Source organism: Corvus hawaiiensis, chromosome Z (genome assembly GCF_020740725.1).
Source record: "Corvus hawaiiensis isolate bCorHaw1 chromosome Z, bCorHaw1.pri.cur, whole genome shotgun sequence".
NCBI lineage: Eukaryota > Metazoa > Chordata > Aves > Passeriformes > Corvidae > Corvus > Corvus hawaiiensis.
The window spans coordinates 47,655,231-47,675,874 of record NC_063255.1 but is presented as its reverse complement, the minus strand read 5'-3'; the positions used below and the strand labels follow the sequence as shown (position 1 = coordinate 47,675,874).

Sequence of the window (20,644 nt, the reverse complement as noted above, 5' to 3'; positions counted from 1 at the left end):
CACACACATGCAAAATGAAAACAAACAAAAATTCAAAGCATCCTTAAGTAATTGAACAAGACTTTCAGTATAATTAAAAGTCAGTAAGATATGTTACCACACCACAAATACTGATTAAACACAGTTCCCATCTAAACCAATTCCTCTGCTGACCTTGAGCATTTGCAGAGCATTTTTCACAATTAAAGCTGGTGGAGGATCAGGAGCTTTCATAAGAAAGTCAACAACTGGACAACTACTTGGAGCCAGAAGTTTTGTGTGTAAACAAAGCTCCTACAAGTTAAAAAGAAAAAAAAATACCATTAAGGTTTGGGAAAAAGAAAATAGATACACACTTTTTTGGAGTTACTAGTATAGTCTGATGATAACACATTTTTTAAAAGTTGCAACTTTTAAGTGAATACCCACCTGAAGTGGCATTCTTAGAAGTTCTGGAGTCTGAAATTCCAACATATTCTCAAATCGGAGCTTACTGAAGAGACGAAAACAGACTCCAGGCTGACAGCGCCCAGCCCTGGAAAATAAAATATTGGAAGCTGTGAAAACCAGAATTTTTTTTTTCAAAAAACCCAACCAAAGAAACAACCCACCCAAACTTAGAAGGCAAATACAGAAGACAGCCTAAGAGAATGGTAACTTTGTTGTTAAGAGGAAGTCCCACAGATGAATTTGACAGTATGCAAATTTATATAATTTTATTATTAAAAAATATTTAAAATAATATAATTTTAACCCTACACTAAAGAAACTGGAGGAAAAAAATAAGGCCTATCTAAATAAAGTGATATCATTTTTTTGCTAACTTGAGATCAATCCAAATCTCAGCCATCTTGTGCCATTAGGAATCTAAGTTGCAAACTTTGTTTCTTCCTCTTCACGTTCCCTAGATGTAAATGGTAGAATGAAGACCATACAACGTGTGAATGAAGGAACAGAGACAGCAAATGCTCACAATTCAGGCTCAAAAACCTGGAGGATAATGACAATATCATGTCTCCAAACAGGCATTTATTGCTATTTACATAAGTATCTTCTCAGCCCTCACTCACTGTGCCTGATCATGGCCTGTTAAGTCATGAAGACTTTGGAGATGGTCAATAAGGAATCACTGCTCAGTGTCACTTCTAAAGAAGGGATGCCATGGTATCAATCAAAAACTAGCACAAGGCAATCCTTTGCCCACAGACAAGTTACTGTGGCTGTTTGTGCTACATGGCAGAAAGAGGAAAAGTTCATGGGGGCGCAGCAACCTAGATGTAATTCAAGTTCTGGGATATTCCTGAGTGTCACTTTTCTATATCTTGGGAAATTACTGCAAGGAAATACATGCTGACTCTTAATTTACTGCAGAGAAGAAGTATTAGCCATTGTTCAACATGATACTGGCCTAGTCTAGAAACATTACGCTGTGTGGCTGCTGTAGATCTGCACTTTACTCTTTAACATATGGGATGTGGACATTTGCAAAATAAAAATCAGTATGAAGCATTTATTACCTGCCTTTTCTCTGGATAGCACTGGCTTTTGAAATCCACACCATTTTTAGCATTGTAACACAACTCAGTGCATCAAAAGACTTCTGTAAAAGCAGAGCAAGGAACATAAAACCACAATTAAACATGATACATGAAATAAAAGTTATTAATGAGCTATTAACAGAAGTTCTCTAAAAAATAGAAAAAATAATTTGAACAAACACTAGCAGCTTTTGGCTCAAACGTATGCTCTGAAGTACTTGCTTGCAATTGAATTTACCATACCTGTTTTGCATTATCTTTGTGCTAGTTTCCTAAGTGGAAGTTTTCTAGTCTGTAGGTTATTGAGTAAATAAAAGATATGGACTGTGTTTTGAATTATCACAAATCAGGAGAAAAAATGTTATTATTGATTAAAGTTTTCTTCTTTGTCTCACCTGGAAAATACATCCTTATTTTCCTGCATTTGATGCAAAGTTACAGAAAAAATGTATTACCATGAGAACTTTACAAATTTGGTATGGATCTCCCCTATGAAATCCAACTTCATTTTCAAAGACATATAATAGGTCTTAAACTACATCATTATATTACCTCACTTTTCCTTAAAAAGTATTTGGGAATAGATATTCAACACATCAGAAACAATACTTAAAAACTTAATGGATTAGATTTGGACTTGACACAATAGTAGGACAAAGGGAACTCCCAATGCTCTCTTAAGTCTCAGGAAGACGGCGGTCTAAACAGATGCACTTGTTTTAAAAAAACTAACAGAAACTCTAAATTTAAAAAAGAAAGATCAACATTTCAATCTACAACAGTTTTTAGGTTTACTAACAGCTAATTATTTACAGTATTTGTCATACAACAAATGAATGTCAAAACTTCTCAGTGATCTTTGTTATTTGACATGCACTAACTCTCAGCCTACTATAAAAAAATATTACTCTAAAATTTACTTATTGTGTATTACAGAATAACACTAGGAAGTTTACTTGCCACAGGAGTTTTAACCAATCATACCTCTTTCACCTTGCCTGAGTCAATAACAAATACAACATCATTGACTGTAATGCTGGTTTCTGCAATATTTGTAGAAAGAATCTGCAAATAAAATAAGAAACAACCAGACTGTAGTTAAAAGCAAAGACAAAATAGATTAATATAATATCTGACGAAGTCCTCTAAAACTTACTATTTTGCGCACTCCAGGAGGTGGACTTTTAAGCACTTTCTTCTGATCCAAAGTCTGCATATTTGAATGAAGCATGAAAACCTGGTATCTAATGCAAGACAAAGAGCACATGTAAGTGCACATTAGAAGAAGCAATGAAAACCTCAACCACAGGAACTAGAAGCTTTACCTGTGAGCATTGTCAGCAAATCTCCTGTCATCAAAAACAATACGGTCCCTCAGGCTAACTATCTCATCATATCCAGGAAGAAATATTAAAATTGCTCCTGAAAAAGAAGCAGGCTTGCAGAGTTAAGCAGCAAATTCACTTAAAATATACATCAGTACTGTGTAGACTAGCACTTGGAAGGTTTTACTCATTTCGTATTTCCCAAAGAAGGGCAGGATTCATCAAAGGCTGAATGTACAGTAATTTACTGGGAGTGTGTGTTTATACTTACCAGTTTCACAACTATGACAGATGTTATAAAGCAAGTGCATAATGAGGTCCAGATCCACTTTTTCATCATCAAAGCTGTGATGATAAGCTGTCAACAGTTCTCTGTCCTCTGCACTAAGGTCACCACCACTTGTTCGGACTAGCGAACTTTCATCCAGATTTCCAAATCCTGCTGAAGCACTATAATAGACAAATGCAGAGACCAGCATCAAGGCCGTTCATTTCAGGTTTGCATTCACCCACCAACTAAACTTAGATCAACACCAACAAGACTACTCCTTTCAAATTTTAAAGAGTAGCAGAACGGCACCTCCAAAATACTATTACTGTTCACTGTTTTAAGTGCAATCCAAGAAAGCATGAAACTTCAATTTTTAGCATTAACTTTCACTTTCTTACTCTTCACTGAAACACAACCAGAAGCAAAGTGTCAGAACTCAAAGTATAGACACTACTTGTTTACCTGTTGAAAGAAATGTATTTCCCAAACATCTTCCTCCCATAAGCAGGTACTATACAAACAGAAACTGCATTAAGAAGTGCTATAAAAATATTGCTCTCTACAAAATGGTAACAAAACTGTAACTGTAAATTAATCAAAAAACAATTCTTGAATGGCCCCAATGTCAATGTTACTTCTGTAAGGTTTCTTTAATATGGCAAATAAGGTATAGATAAAAACACAACTGATTTGTTTCTAAAATAAGCATCTGAAATTAAAATGGTACATGGCAGAATCAGCATCTCTGTCGATTTATGTAAGTTACTATACTCACATCCTGCCTAGACACATAATCATGACAGCAATGCCAACATCAAAATAATAAAAGATAATGACATGAAAGAAGTCTACACCACTCTACCTATATTTATCTTAGGATCCAGATACACCAACATAATCACTATGACACTGAATACAAACACACTATTTTTTAAAAAAAGTGTTGTTTTGAAATATACCTAGTCTCAAATAAATCCTGCTATTTAGGTCAGATTTAAAGGCATAAAAAGCAAAAAACTGTTCTGATTAGAAGACAAAATGCAAATTTCCCTTCAACATTTCCCTTCAACTGTTTCTGCAAAGTAGCTATAGCTTACCTGTAGGATTCTAACAGGTCAACAACCTCTGTCTGTCCAAAGCGCTTAGCCCAGTCCACAGCCATCCTGAAAGAGTTACCCAGCAATCTTTTTTAAATTTCTCACTTCAAAAGACACACAGCCCAAGACTCCGAATTAAGACTTCAACTTTTAATTTCCAGAATACAATGTGATGAACACAAATTAAAATGTTTCAACTGTCAAAACTTACTATTGCTTACAGTAGTCTGCTAAGTTAGCAATTAGTTTAAATGCTATAGAAATTTCTCTCTCATTTGTATATTGACAAATAAATCTATGTTTCGGTTTGTCTGTTTGTTTTTACCAGCCATTAGATGATCTGCAGTGGATACTTGCTCCCATACTGATCAGCTGCTCTACTTGACTCAAAAAGCCTCTCCCTGAAGCAATCATTAGTGCAGTTGCACTGGTTTCACTGTGCCTATAATCAACTGAGAAGTAAAAATAAATTAATAAACAAATAAACCAGCAAACCAAACAAAAACATTCTTACTTTTTCATCTAAATATGGTACGAATGTGACTTATGTGACATTTAAAATCCAGGCCAGAGAGAATTTGTTTTCTGACTTCATCCCACCACTCAGTTCATGTGAATTTAACACTACTTTAGACACGCCATAACATCTGTTAATACTTCAAAACAAGTACAAATGAACAATAACTAAACAATTCATTAACTCTGCTATTTCCATCCACTTTTTCAAAAGGCATCAGAATTCAAACGTAACAACGTCTGAAACTGGAAATAAAGTAGGCATGGAAATTCAAGTAATTTTGTTACTGCTTTTTTCTTATATAATGAGATGATAAACTTACCACTGACATTTTCAGTTAAAATGAGATGGAACACCTGAGCAAAGGCATCAATATCTTTATGCAACCAGATGTTAGAAAGACAAGAATCCATCTCTTTTATTAACCATGGTTCAAGGCAGTTCACATCTTTTTCAGTCTGAAGAGAAAACAAGTATTGAAAGACAGATGTCTTCCAAGACTTATCTTTATTTTCATATATTACACATGAAGAAACTGAACGGTTGCTTTTCCAAGTAACAATCAGAAATCCAGCATCACAGCATATATTGCAGCTAAAGCATTTATTGTATCATATGCAAATACTTTAAGAAATGGCAGTTCAGCCATTTAATCTGAAGAAATGTTATGTACAAACCATTGTAATTGACAAGCACACTTCAGCTAGAGTAGTTCATAATAATTAGGAAAAAATCATCTATAAAGTATGTTAATATCCTTCGAGAAATTCTACAGGAGTAGTACCTTTAGGAAATAGTTTTTAAAGCAGATTTAAGCATATCTCCCAACAAAAGGAAAAACTTACCAGTTGATTAAATACTGTGTCACCACCATCACCCAACAGATAACACTCTTCAGTTGCCCTTGGGACAGATCTTGGTCTCTCAGGTTCCAGCTTACTACTGCTCTCTTGAGTAGAACACCACTCAGTAAGAGTGCTTTGCTGTTTTTCTTCTAGAATGCATACAGGATTTCCATTAAAAGTTTTACAGTCATCCTAATTATCCATTATTTTAAGTATTTTAAAAAAAGCTATATCAAGTCTTTAACAAAGTTAAAACTATTAGATCTCTTATTTAATCTAGAACATTGTTACCAGTCCAATATAAAGTCCATGATTAAGGGCACCCAAAGCATACCACTGAAAACATCTGCTATAAGAACAAGGTAAGAAATATCACTTGGTCGCTTAACCCATTAAGCCTCCAACTTGCTGCATTCAAATGAGTTTCCTAACTTCTACACAATTCTCAGTCCAGACCTTCCTCCAGAAGTGAAATACCAAAGAGGAGTGATATAACTCTTGCATGTAGCAACTAATTTCTGTGTACAAGCAAAAGAAACAGTAGAAGCCATCAGGGCCTGAACTGAGCTTTTCTACCCACAGCGATCAGAGCTGAGCACCATGATAAACATGCAGTTAGGACTGCATGTTATAGCTTTGAGGTTGGCCTTTTTTATTTTTTTTTAATACTCATTGGGATCATTACTTTCAGCTGCCAGGAAAACTTCTCAAATACTGCAATCAATATACTAAAATACTTAATCAATTGAAAAGCACCCCCTATATCTGGTTCAAGTATGTTAATGCTCCTGAGCTAAATGTTAAATGCATCCATGTCTAAAGAATGCACTGAAAAATGTTAATAACAGAAACCACTTCTGTACAAGATGTACAAAATCCTGCCTTCTCAAATGGCTGCATTTTAATTTGCACCTAAAATGTCAGCATATTGTATCTTATGTTTGTATCGTTTTCATGTGGGCAAAGCCCCCAGCTGTACGTAATTCCGCTTCATAATAATTAGGGAAAATACAACATTTATCAACTGAAAGAAGAGTATAACCACTGAAAGTAAAAGTATTTTTTTAAATCACAATTTATGTCAACAATGTTAAGCACAGAGTTTTAAAGATACTTGCTGTCATCTAATCATGTCTCATTTAACAATCTGACTTCAGAATTTTAAAGAGAATCATCTTATTTGTTGTTCAATCAATCAATGAGACTCATTACCAAGACATTACAATTAACAAGTTCACCAACCTTGCTGCTTCTCTTTTTTGTACTTTACCATCTCTTTGTTTGTATACCCAGTACTTCGTAAAATGTCCTCCAAAAACATCTCCTTAACTTCAAAAGGTCTTCCTTGGACTAAAAGTAGAAACAATTCATGAAGGATTAAATACTCCCTAGATTCACTTTAAGAATATTAGCTCTTAAAAACAGTTTTTATAGACAGGAAAGTGAATTAAACATGATTAGGCCCTGATTTAATGAATTCTTATATGCCTTGGGAAGTCTTGTAAGAGTATCTTCACTTGAGTTTATTTTCTTTAAGTGATTGGGCCACAAAAAAAAAAATTAAGGAAATGTCAGCTGCATACCTTGCTTCTTATTAACCTCTTCAATTCTATTAAGTGTTAATAGCAAGAGATGTAAGATTGACAGTTATTTACTGCAATTTTATCAAATTAGAAGAAGAAAATAGCCACTTTTGTTTAGATGTACAAAGAAGAATTCACTGTGTCAGCCATCTGAATTACATAATATAAGAGCAATTAAAACAATTTTAGTGTAAGATCCCACAAGTAGGCTGCCATGTTTGTATTCAACTTCTTTCATGAGAAGTACATGAGGAGATGGACTTCTCTCAAAGTCCTCAATTAGCACAGCCAGTTTTGGCTTTCTTTACCAACTACTTCTCATGTTCTTTCTCTCTTAAGAGCTTACCCTGATTTCTCTTTTAACATCACTGTTTTCTAGACCTTATTTATGGACATCAAATTATTTTTTTACACAGGAAGAACTAAATACCTGTTTTTGGTTCCTTAGCAGACACTTACCACAACTAAGTTCACATCACCTAGGACTTCCTCTCCTTCAGAAAGGACAAGCTACAATGCATGTATTTTTAGAAGCCGTCATGAAGGAAGTCTTCTAACACTGATCACAAACTCGGTGTACTACAGAAACCCACAACTAAAAAATGTTGGTTTCTGTGGTCAGGATTGTGTCAGCTATACTGCTGAAGAATCAACCTTTTTCATGACATTAACAGACAAACTATCTTTTTTTTAATTCTTAAATTAACAAAATTGGAAAAAGCATCTTTTCAACTGTGATTATCCTGTGAAGTCCAGTATGTGATTAACAGTATAACCACTGTAGTAAACTGAGGAGACAGTAGTCAGAATTTCCAAAATAAATCTATTGATCTAAAAGGATGAGATGCTGCAAAAAAAAGTAAACTGCAAAGCCAGACAAAAATTACAAAGAGGTTTTTCTTCTCCAAAAAAAATTGCCCAATATTAAAATCATGTGTAACTTTCAGATTCCTGCCCCCAACAAGCTGCAAGCCTTATTTTCCTAGGCAACAATTCAAAACTGAAAACCAGAAATGAACACTTTTATGTGTGAATAAGAAAAAATAACTTTCTTGTGAACATCCCCTAAAATTAACCCATGATTCATAGAGAAAATTCTACATGAAGCAAAAAATCATATGATTGAAACATAAATCCCAATTTGCCTAGGACTGTATTTCTGAAATTAACAGATAGAGTTATCTGAGTTTTATCCAGCAACTAATAGCAATCTCTGAAGCCAGAATTAGAATCTACTGGAATATACTAATAGGTATCACATTCTTGTAAATCCCAGGGTCTGTGGCACTATGCAGACCAGCACTTTAAGAACCTTTTCCTCCTTCTTGGATTGAACATCCCTGCACTTACAGAACATCCACTGATAAAAACACCTCTCTCTGAGGCAGATGCAAATAGTTAAGAAACAACAAACATAAGTAAACAAAGAACAGCCAGTGCTGTAACTGTCAGTGTATTTATCATGTGCCTTTATTCAGAATGGTTTGGTATAGTTAAGATCTGGGCAGGTATACTGAGATTTAAGAGTTCACTTAAATCTAGTCAAGAGTTTACTTACTATGTATTACTGGGCAACATCCAAAATACCTAATAAAGAGATCTGCATCTAGAGCAGCACTAGAAATAATTAGTTTTAAATTAGCGTGGCTTTGCAGTACATCTCTCAGTTTTATTAGCAAGAAGTCACTGAACCTATCCCTCTCATGTACTTCATCCTGTAAGAAAGGAAAGAAAACCAAAAAGAAAAAGAACAGATAAACATCACAGATTCAAGATTGTAACTTTTCACAAATATGAATTTTCTAAAAACTAAAATATGTAATTTGGTGGTGCCTTATAGAGGTATTAAAATGTTTAAGTTTAGCTTAAGAAGGATTTTTTAAAAAACTATCCAAAAGTAAAAAAAATACTTCAAAAAGTTTTATAAAGACATCAGAGACATAAAGCGTCATAAAGACACTGTAATGCACAACCCACACAGACCTTAATTTCAGAGATCAAAATGAGTATCTGTAACTTCTCTAACTCTTGCACTTGAATCTCATTTTCAAGACAATGCCGCAAACTGCAAATCCTACAAATCTTATTTCAATAAAATCTCCCTTTACAACTGATGAGCATTAAAATAACCACATAATGAGAGAAAAAGATTTCTTAAATCCATTAAATCATGCACAAAGCTTATCATTAAGACATGAATGAGTAAACATCTTTATCTATCTTCTGTTTAGTTTTATATTCTGAATGTATGAATCAAGAACTGAAACACGAGATTTGCAGGCTGAAGTCAAGAATGCACAAACTGTTCTTGCGCTTTTTTCCTCCTTGGTAAACAGACAGGCACCTAAAATGACCACGTTTTTTTCTGTTTTCAGCAGTGAAGAGCTTGCAGTAAACATTCTGGTTCCACTGACTTATCAAACTCCACAACAGGAAATTCACATAATCATACATGAAAACAAATAATTTGTTAGAAATTAGACTGCATTTTGTCTTGAACACATTGTGAAAACAAAAGGGACTACAAACTTGGTACTGCAAAATCAAGTACATGAAAACAAGCAATTCTGACACACTCACATTGAACCATATCTATGTAAGCCTTCCTAAGGCTTTTCTGTTGAGGAAATTCAGAAAAATTCAGACCTCTGCCCTCCACAATCACATCACAATTCCAAAATTAATTATTGGCATGAACCTAAAATAAGATGCTTTTACAAGAAAAAAAAACCAAGAAACCCCAGAAAAACATGCAAACTACAATAAAAAAAAAGAGTAACTCTTTAGAGTTAATTCAGATTCTAACTTAACAAAAACACCTTAAATGTTCATCAAATTAATACAGAAAACTAGGATCTTACCTTCCAATTTAGAAACAATACATACTGCTCCCTCACACAAAATACAAGATCCTTACCACAATAACATGTGTCACAGTAGATAGGGTGCTGTCTCCTGCCATCAGCGTGCGAAGCAGTATGCCATTAGTGCAAAAGGTTACCAGTGTCTTTGGAGAAACCCTAGTGAACAGTTCACAAAGATGCTTCAGCTTTTTTCACCATTTAAATGCTGACAGCTCTCCACTATTTACTGAAAATTAAAGATTGAACAGCTCCTCACCAGAAGTGGAATCACAGTTCTGTCACCAAAGAGCTCATGCATACTATTTGTTTATAAACTATGCCTGTTTCCTAAGAGTTCCTAAGGATTCTTAGTGCTAATGCTCCAAAACTTCTGACAAGGGATTAATTAATAAGGTGAGATTCATTTTTTTCTAAATTAATAAGGAAGTGAAACAGAACTTTGAGAACCTCACCGTGTTGTATTAATTTACTGGAAAATTCAGTGCGGACTGCCTCGAAAAAACAGGTTTCAATTCTTCAGAACATCCTCAGATATAGTCTTTGTATTTGTCTACATGTGGAAGGCTGACCTTGGCTGAATGCCAGGCACCCACCCAGGCTGCTCTATCCCTCTCCCCCTCAGCTGGACAGGGGAGAAGTAACACAACAAAAGGCTCATGGGTCAAGGTACGGTCGGGTATGTCCCGACATATCACTTACCAGTTACCATCACCACGGGCAAAACCGACTTGACTTGTGCAATTTAGTTTAGTGTACTACAAATTAAATCCAAGCAGGATGATGAGAGACAGAATCAAATGTTACAACGCCTTCCCCCACCCTGCCCTTCTTAATTGGCTTAACTTCCAATTTTCTCTAATTCCTACCCCTCAGTGCACAGGGGGACAGGGAATGGGGGCTGTGGTCACTTCACCACATCCTGTCTCTGCTGCTCCTTCCTCCTCAGGTGGTGGATTTCTCACACTCTTCACAAATGGCTCCAGTGTAGGTCCCTCGCATGTGGTACAGTCCTGCAGGAACAGACTGCTCCAGCACGGGACCCCCCATGGGTCCACAAGTCCCACCAGCAAAAATGCTCCAGTGAAAACTCCACTCTTCGTGGGGCGACAGCTCCTGTCAGGAGCCTGTTCCAGCACAGGCTTCCCACAGGGTCACAGCCTCCTTTGGGCAACCACCTGCTCCGGTATTGGGGTCCTCCACAGGCTGCAGGTGGATATGTGCTCCACTGTGGATGTCCATGGGCTGCAGGGGCACATCCTGCCTCACCACAATCTGCACCACAGGCTGCAGGGGAATCTCTGCTCTGGCTTCTGGAGCATCTCCTTCTTCCTCCTCTACACTGACATTGGTGTTTGCAGAACTGTCCCGCTCACATATTCTCACTCCTCTCCTTGTACTGCTGCGCAGAATTTTTGTTCTTCTCAAATGTTATTCCAGAGTCATGCCCACTGTTGCCAATGGGCTCAGCCTCGGGTAGAGGCAGTTCTCTCTTACAGCCAGCTGGCAGAGGCTTTATCAGATATGTGGGAAGCTTCTTCTCACAAAAAACACCCCTCTCACTACCAAAACCTTGCCACACAAACCCAATACACTATACTTGACTGAATCACAAAGAAATCAGCTGAACCGTTTCAAATGCTTTGACTTTTCAATAATCTAAAATTTTTTAAAAGTATCTATGACCTGTGGCAGTGCTAGCTGTGCAAGCAAAAACAGGAACTGCCTCTACTTCCTCCAACGTTGCCACTTTAAGTACTAAAAACTTCTAGAAAAAATGTAGAGTACTATACAAAGGAACATACACACGTGTGTGCATTTCTTTTCAAGTTTGGAATTTTTTCTGCATTTCAAAAATACTCTTACACATTGAATTCAAGGAATGCATACCAGATGGAAGTGCTTTACGTTTTTAATCTCTACTCCCCTCTCTTTTTCAGCAGCCTTCTAGAAATCACCACTACTGTCTAATGAACACTAAAAGATCGGTTTCTGTGTTACTACAAACACTTCCATTTAACACTTTTGCCAAAACAGAAACATTGCCATCTCTCCGTTTCACACTTTCTCAAGCGAACTTTTTGATTCTTCTGCACTGCTTCCAGTAATTCTTCCATCTAACCTATATTTTTCCTTCATTCAGCATAATCCTTCCACACACAAATCATCCACCTTATCAGCAATTCATCTTTACTTGCTCTTTTAATCCATTAATAACCTTGTAACCTTTGGTATGCATATTAAAATTCTTTAACTTGGCTTTGATATTCAAGTGAATTCATTTTCATTAGAAATGTATTATCTTCACCCATATAAGCAACATAACCAGCCATATCTTTTGCCATCTTCTCAAGTGTATCCCAACTGCCACCCGTTCCTGAAAATCCCACTCTTTACACAATTCAAGGAGATTAGAAACCACACACAATCTTCACACTTTCATCCATCTCTGCTCTGCTTTAGGAACAAATTCCTCAGGTCATCTAGAATTCCTGCTTCTGCTTTAAACATAAAAGCTGAAACAGAGTAAATTTAACCCAAAGTAGATTGTTAATGCTCAACATCATCATTCACTTTCCAATTTTGTTGTTTTCCCTTTAATGCCCTATCAACTCTCACTATATAGATTTTGTTACAGCATGCTAGCCTTCCTACCTATTTTCAAAGCTTGCAGAAATTTTGGATTTACATGTGTTAAAAGTAGAGAGAACAAGGATATCCACAGACATACTCCCTAGAAGAAATCAGGAGAAAGCACTTGCAGTTCAGTTCTACAGAACAACTCACTGCATGAAACTGCAAAATACAGGAGAAAAAACGTCCTTTTCAACTCTTAAACATTCATTATCAAAAATAACACATCCTACCTATATGCACTGGTATTTTACTGGGCTGCATCCCAAATACACTGTAGTTTAAATTTTCACATGACTAAAGACACTGACACCAGATCAACTGACTTTAAAAGAAATGTCATCAGTACCTGCTTTCTAAACGGATCTGATAACCAACCGTCTGGCCAATCTTTTCTCTTCTTTCTGCTGCCACTCTTTCAGCCACAGCAAGTGCTGCCAAACGTCTCGGCTGAGTGCAAAATATACGGCAGGGAGTTCCATTTCTGTGACAGTCATCAAGAATAAACTGGGGGATCTGTAAAGAAGTGGTTTAAATTTACTTTTTCATTTGATAAACTCGTAATTTTTATCACAGTGAAACAATTTAACTGCACCTCACTATCACACAGGTTGCAAAATGACTCACAATAGGATTATCATTGCAAATGTACCTGAAGTGGCAAAAAGGCCACAAAAATCAATTTCTGCTATAAAGTTTGATCTGTTTCAAACAAAACACAACAACAAAAACAAAACTAAAAAGTCCCGACTAACCAACTAACCAAAAAAAGTTGAAGCTTCTCTCTCCTGCTTCAAGGAAATCTATTAAAAAAACCCTTTAGCTAATCTTTGATTTTAACACAATAATACCCTAGATATTATGAGCAGAACTAGCTTTAGAAGGAAAAAGGGTATACAAAACTATAGCTACTTTCCCTTCAGTATTCTATGATTATTTTAGTGAAAAACTGATATCCATCAGAAAATTGTGCAGAACCATTTATGCTTTTAATATGTATCTGCTAACTTAGCATTGCAAAAGCAAAAAAGTTAACTGGAACACAAGACTTTGAACCACATAGGAAAACAAAAGCCTTAAAACTAGAATAAAAAAATTCCTTATTACAGAAATATTACAGATTTGGCATCAGTTTGGTATAAATACTGTTATGTTTTTTATTTCATTAAAGAAACATACTTGAGTAGTTTTTCCTGATCCAGTCTCTCCTACAATCAAAACAACTTTATGGCCCTTTATTATTTTGACAATTTCTTCCTGTTTTTCAAAAACTGGTAGTGATTGCCTGAAGGAATCAAACTCTGATTCCCCTCTTTTCACAGGAACCTGAGGGATACCATCGCTAAGTCGTCCGCTTGTCTTGTTCACTTCTTTGTTTTCTGTGAAGAGAAGTCAATAAATTACAAAGGAAGGTCATTAAAGCACTGCTTAAAACTGTACTTAGAAATGAACACTCCTGATTTTATTAGCGTCCCTGTTGATCGAGCGAGAACCTATGACATACTTAAAAGTAATTTTCATGGTAACTGATCCTGTTATGGTGCTTGAAATAAATATAGTTCAAAGGATTTTTTACTTTCATAGAAATTTTGAACACAACTGAACTATTCCAGTGTATTGCTCGAGTCTAAAAAAAGGCATGAAGAGCTTAAAGAGAAATAGAAACTAAACCCAAGAAAAAAAAGCCCGGGCACATTTTCTTGGCCTTTGTATCTGCTTCCACATTGCCATCTCAAGAGTCTGCCTACAAAAATCCACCATAAGCATTTCCAAATTCACAAGCATGTTTTCCAACAAAAAGTCAGCTTTACTGTGATTCATATGCCTTCTTTCACATCCTCATTAGTCTTTTAAGACCTCATTTCAGTCAGTCAGACAAAACCTAATAGTCTTGTCCCTAAAACTTGTCTTAAGGTGTACTAACTGAAACACAATGTATCGAGAGTCCTGGAGCCACACAGCAGTGTGGTGTACCAGAAAGCAATGCATAGGTAGCTAAAAAACCTGAAGTCTTCTGTGGAGGCTACTTCAACATCAGTATTGTAAATGCTACTCTATAATTCCTCAATAATTATTTTCCAGAAGAATGAGAAGCTCACTGTAAACTCAATTTTAATGCAATTATATAGGCATAATGCAATTATTTAATGCAATTAACAGATTCACATATTAAACTACAAACACTGTTTTACCAAGACAAACACAGACTAAAAGACAAAAGGAGCTAAAGCCCATTGTGGAGAAGTCAAGAAAGATAAATTTTACACTATTCATTAATTTATACCCTACATCCCTAAGAAATTGCTTTTTTGGTACTTCTATTACAGTTTCCCTCTGTTCACTAAACAATCCTATTAAACAAATGAAACAACGGAAAAAGAAAACTAGCAAAGGATGCACTTAAAGCACAAACATAATGATCAGAAATATCCATCAAAACAAGGCATCCTGCTATGTTTTCTGTTCACTACAGCCAGCTTTGTACACAGAAACACAAGAGAACTTTCACAGCCATAACTGTTAAAGCAACACCCACGTTAAAAGCATTGTTTAAAAAACCCATCTTATATCGGTTTGTCTTCCAGAGAACTTTACATACTCTAGAAATCGAGACTTTTACGTAATATCCTTAGTTTACTTAATAGCTCTTAGAGACTGAATCTATTTTAGAAGATGACAAAACAAAACATGAATTCCTTATTTTATCAAGAACATGGATTTCTAAAGGCACAACAGCCACTCTCATTTTCTCTTAAGGGTGTTCTTACACAGAGCGATGGTAACACTTGTCTCTTCAATCTTACGCCCCGGAACTTGCAGGAATACACATTTCACAATTGTATTAAAAAAAAAATCTGGCTGAAATTGGCTCAAAGAATCAAAATTAACTTGGTACAAGGGAGACATTGCAATGTGGGTGACATGACTGCCTGAGCACCTCATGACACCAATTTTAAAAGACCCTATATTAACAATTAAGAGTCAAGATAATTAATAGGTTTGATTGAAAAGAAGGGTGTCAGGACAGAAGAGGAGACAGAACATAGAGGGGTTTGTTTTGTAGCTGGGTTGTGGGTTGTTTTTTCAAGTCCTGTTGACTTTTCAAGTCCATATCACAAGACACACTGAACATACCAGATTCAACAGCATAGGCATTTCCTCGTTCTGTCTTGGGCAGAAGTTCTGTTTGTTCTTTATTTGTGACAGGAAAATTCCGAATTAAAGTATGAACAGCGTGTTTTGTACCAGGAGTTAAGGCACAAGTCATTACTGAACGTTTTAGTTCTGATCCATCCTTTTTTCTCACAGTTAGGTATCGATTTGTTCCTTTTCTGGGAGAAAGAAAAAAAAAAGGCATGTTAGGAATAAGCAAACTAGTTGCCTCTGTGTAATGGTCTTTGACAATAATTCTTTCAATTCAGCTTATTTTCAAATAAAATGTCATAACTGGAATCTTCCAAATAATGTCCTAAGTAGCATAATGCAACATTCACAACAGTCATCATCAAAAGCACCCACTTTTCATAGGGGGGTAGTGCAGAACATGTCACTGAAGACATTGGATGACTGTGCCCAGGTTATCACTGCATTCATCTCCCGAAATACAGCCAGCTCTACCAATCATCTTACCAATCAATACTGAGTTATGACACCAGACTGACTTCTAGACTAACTTGAAACTTTTAGAAGTTAAAAATCAACAAATCGGCAGAATAGACAAAAAAGCTCCCTGCTAGTAACACTCCAAGCCTTAACAAAACCCAGTAAAATGTATCAGATCTCAGGATGTTCATTATCAAAGATTTATTATGTAGAAATTGAGCCAAAACGCTTAACCATAACACTGCACTACTTCTCAGACTGAACTCTGACACGAAAGTGACGAAGAATTGTTGTAAATATATTTGAAATGGAACGAACTTGTGCCTGGGCTACAACCGACATATCAACCCTTTCAAAATTACTTCTCAGGGTAAGAACAAAAGGTCACACTAAGAGCCCAGTGGCCTGTCCCTGGCAGGGATGGAAGACTGGTGCAGGAGCGCAGGTGCTGGCAGGGGCAGCCTCTGTGGGGAGAGTCACAGCCACCTCCAGTAGCCCCAGGCTCTGTCCTCTTTACATCCTCATTCCAAGTATTTATATACACTGTTGAGACCCCCTTGAACCTTGTCTTCTCCAGGCTGAACAGTCCTAGCACTCTGGCCCTTTCTGCACAGAGGAGATGCTCCATCCCCTTCATCGGTTTGCTGGTCCTCCACTGAACTCTCTCCAGTCTAGGTCTCTGTCCTCCTGGTGAGGACACCAGGAGGTGTTGCGTACAACTCCTGGTGTTGTATGTGCCCAGCACTGGACAGACACAACACTCCCAGTGCAGCCTAATCAGTGCTGAGTAGAGGCGAAGGATGATCTACCTCTGCCTGCTGGCAACACTCGAACCCTCTCCTATGCATCCCAACAGAAGCATTCTTTTGAACGTGCTATTCTAAGTTACACTTTAGCTATCAATGTAGGAGATTCTATGCAAAACCTCTGAACACACATTAGTGCAATGAAACAAGAAAAAAGGACAGATCTTCATGAGGAGTCTTTTCTATGCACATGAAATTCACAAAACTGCATCGCAAACTAGCACGTCGCAAGTTTTTTTACTCAGACATCAAGCAAAGCACAGAGATGCTTATTCTCATATCTACTTTTTAAAGTTTCTTCTCTAGTACCATTCCCTGCAACAGTGCAGGATAAGCTAAAAAAAAAATACAGGTCGTTTTAACACTGATAATGAAATCCTATAAATTTGCACCAAAAAGAGAAAATAATACACAAAAATGAGAGTCAAACTTACCCTTTACTTTTAGATATAAGTCCAAAAGAATGACAGAGCCGGTGAACAAACGCTCTTTCCGTTCTAGTGAAAGAAGATGGAAATTCCATTTCTGGAAAGATAATTTAAAAAATAAAAACCCCAGCATAAAAACTCAACAGGCAGTACCCCTGACGTATGACCTCGATGCTGCGAGTTTATCAGTCCCCAAACCCACCCCGCTTCCCGTGCACACCGGGACTGGCGGCAGCGCGGTTCCCTCGCACCCGTACGGGACATGGCCCCCCAGGGGCGAGATGCTCCTGCCCGAAGAGCCCGCGGGCCCCGCTGCCCGGCCCTCTCCGCGCGGGCTGCCCCACGCACCCCTGTCTTCGCCATAGCGGAACCGCTCCAGAGCGAGGTTCACCGCGATCTCCACCTCCTCGTCCACGCGGATATCCCTCAGACCTCTGCCGCCTCGGCCGCGGCCCGGCGCGGGCGGGGCGCCCGAGCCCGCCGTGCCCCCGCCGGACTGCCGCGGCGGGACGTTCCTGGGCCGCGACATGGCTCCGCGGCACACCGGGGGCTCCGCGACAGCAGCAGCGGCCCCCGGGGCAGCAGCGCCGCCGACGCAGCAGAGGCGCCGGGCCGGCGCAGAGCCTTGACGTCCTGCCCAGCTCCGGGCGGCAGCGGGCGGAGCTGACACCGGCGCTGCGGCTACGGGAGGCGGAGCCGCCTGACAAGCGGAAGGAAGCGCCTCGGGTGTGTTTGTCCCCGGTAGAGTGTTACGGTGTGTGTCGGGGCAGTGGCGTTGCGCAATAGTGTCATAGTCGGCCGTGAGTGAAGAAGTAGCACTGATACCTGCCAGGTCACGAATCATGCTGTTTAATTGAATGACGTTCAGTGTAGGTGGTAATATCATCGCAGTCTTCAGCCTTGTTTTGAATGTTTTACGGAGTCACCAAGATCTTCCTTCTCTTTCTCTCTTTTCCGTCTTTATTTCTCTCCTCTCTTGTTATGTCTTGGCAAAGTATGGCTATCATATTCTACCCCTTGCTTTGTACCAAAGTCTGTGGTGAGGACGGGAAGGTTGTTAGTTCTAAAAGTTGAGAGCTTGTTAGCCAACACTTTTACAGTTATATGGTGGGCCAGTTGTTGGATTTTAGGTGACTATATAGGTAGAGGATAAAAGTCCCAGACAGGTGGACTGGTGTCTTTGTTCAAGTGAACAAATAATTTACAGCAAACATCATGTCCCCAGCAAAATGGATTGTGACATGGTCAGATAGGGAAGTTTTCTTAACAATTTGGCAGTCCAAATGGGACACTAGGCCATCATCTTCACAGCCCCCCTTCTTCAAACATCCAATTGCCATGGAGTTCATGGGGAGCTATGTGAGTTCACCTGAGAACTTTGAAGCAGGGAGGATCCAAAGGCTGAATGTTAGAATTCCCAGAGTGTATTCAACATAAACTATAAGGGTCTCAAATTGTTTTTAATAAAATTCTTAAATTATTTCAGACTTCCCATTGCTGCAGAATTATGTACGTAGTTGGTGAAATTAGTGCGTTGAGTATCAGTGCACAGTCTGATCAGCAAAAGGCACATGTAAAGGGGTTTTTAGGGTCTCTCCCAGGTTGCACAGGGGACTGAGGTCACCTGTAAGGTGTGCAGGAGAGGTTGAGGCCCCTTGTAAGGCATGCAGGGGGTGGGGTCCCTCATAAGGCATGCAGGGGGTTGAAGTTTAGGGTCAGCTGTTGAACGTGGGTCAGTCGGTCCTAAACACTAGAAAAAAGCTGTTCAGAACAGATGGATCGTGATCTCTGCTGCTCTTCACCAGCTGGAGTGGGGAGATGAATTCACATGCCCAAATCCAGTGTGGCAGAGACGGGTGTCACAAGGCACCCAGTGTGGTGATGTAACCCATCCCAGAGAAGCCATCAGGAGCTCCAGGGAAAATTTCTACAGTACCCAGTGAGCTGTCACCAGCCTGTGGCCATCCAGGGGAAGGGAAAGTCCACGTCAGACAGCACCCATATCCACAGCAGGTCTCCAAGGTGAATTGTCCATCTCCAGCATTGCTCTGTGAACACTGACGAATGATTTGGGGGATTAACTAAACTTGGCATAGGAAGAAAAGATTGGTAGGAGAGTTGTTAAGCATTTTGAAAGATTAAGTAGGAAATTACTTAAAAAACTGTGCTCTATCATGTGCAAGAATCAGTGTTTTAATGTCTGGTGATTCCTTCAACACACTTCAAGAGTTTATTTTGCAACTAGAAAATAGGCAATTGGTGCACAGATGGACCATGTCTCCGGAAAGCACACGCACTGAAGGAGTTACTCACTCTGCATTGCTGCTGTATGCACATAGAGTCTCTTCAAAGAGGGGGACCCATGGAGATCTGATAGAGGTACACTCAGCTTCAAACCATATGCTGTTTGTGACTATTTGAATTGATTGTTGTAGTGTAAATTTGAAATACTATGCCAAAGAGAAGGTTCTTCAGGAATTATGCTGAAATGCTGCGCTATTTTTTGTATGTGTATGACTAGTACTTGCTTGTAATGGTGGTAATTCTGTGTATATCTAAAAACAATGGTTATAAACCCACATTTTTCTACATGTACATTTATTTCAGGTAAGAGGATGGTAAACATGTAAATAATACTTGAAGACTTCCTCCAGAATAGGGAAAACTGTTGCAGTTGTTTGGTAAGATTTGCTATTCATAAACAAAGGACATTTTCAGTGGCCTGCTTTACTGCCGTTGTTATAAGTGGTTTGGTCCCTGTTATCAATAATATTAATGAGCTAATTGGCTGAGTTGGTGGACTGTTTTGGGTTGGGGGTTCGGGTGTAGTTGGTTGTTAACGGAACTTCAATGTTGGAAATTGATTTGTATTTGGAGTAGCACTTATGTATCACTATTGGATGGCGCATGGGACCGGTCAGTAGGTTGGAGTATCTGGAAAGTTCTGAGGGGAACATTACATCATTGCTTACTGCACCGGAGACGACACGGACTGGACTGTAAGACCAAACAATGAGATTGCCCGGTGGCCAAATGATTGGTCAAGAACGCACCTCTAAAAGAGCCAGTGACAGCAAGGATCAGAAGTGACTGACCAATCCAGAGCAGGCCAAAAGACCATATAAACTGTTCCAGTGCCGGGAACCGGGTCCTGCTT

At 38.4% G+C, this 20,644-nt stretch overlaps 1 protein-coding gene across 1 annotated transcript in view; it reads right to left on the bottom strand.

Annotated features, from left to right (window-relative positions):
- Window positions 1-18,124, bottom strand: part of LOC125319658 (3'-5' RNA helicase YTHDC2-like) — a 30,431-nt gene extending 12,307 nt beyond the window's left edge. Inside the window, exons 1-19 of the mRNA XM_048291078.1 lie at window positions 17,836-18,124; window positions 17,494-17,584; window positions 15,786-15,982; window positions 13,830-14,029; window positions 13,000-13,166; window positions 10,073-10,175; window positions 8,714-8,870; window positions 6,815-6,922; window positions 5,573-5,721; window positions 5,050-5,185; window positions 4,536-4,662; window positions 4,211-4,276; window positions 3,114-3,292; window positions 2,843-2,939; window positions 2,674-2,761; window positions 2,502-2,582; window positions 1,497-1,579; window positions 409-514; window positions 154-273 (exon numbers count right to left, since the gene is read on the bottom strand). Of these exons, the coding sequence (XP_048147035.1) occupies window positions 154-273; window positions 409-514; window positions 1,497-1,579; window positions 2,502-2,582; window positions 2,674-2,761; window positions 2,843-2,939; window positions 3,114-3,292; window positions 4,211-4,276; window positions 4,536-4,662; window positions 5,050-5,185; window positions 5,573-5,721; window positions 6,815-6,922; window positions 8,714-8,870; window positions 10,073-10,175; window positions 13,000-13,166; window positions 13,830-14,029; window positions 15,786-15,982; window positions 17,494-17,584; window positions 17,836-18,016 (2,436 nt within the window). The 5' untranslated portion in view covers window positions 18,017-18,124. The remainder of the gene's footprint in view (window positions 1-153; window positions 274-408; window positions 515-1,496; window positions 1,580-2,501; window positions 2,583-2,673; window positions 2,762-2,842; window positions 2,940-3,113; window positions 3,293-4,210; window positions 4,277-4,535; window positions 4,663-5,049; window positions 5,186-5,572; window positions 5,722-6,814; window positions 6,923-8,713; window positions 8,871-10,072; window positions 10,176-12,999; window positions 13,167-13,829; window positions 14,030-15,785; window positions 15,983-17,493; window positions 17,585-17,835) is intronic.
- Between the last annotated feature and the right edge of the window lie 2,520 nt (window positions 18,125-20,644).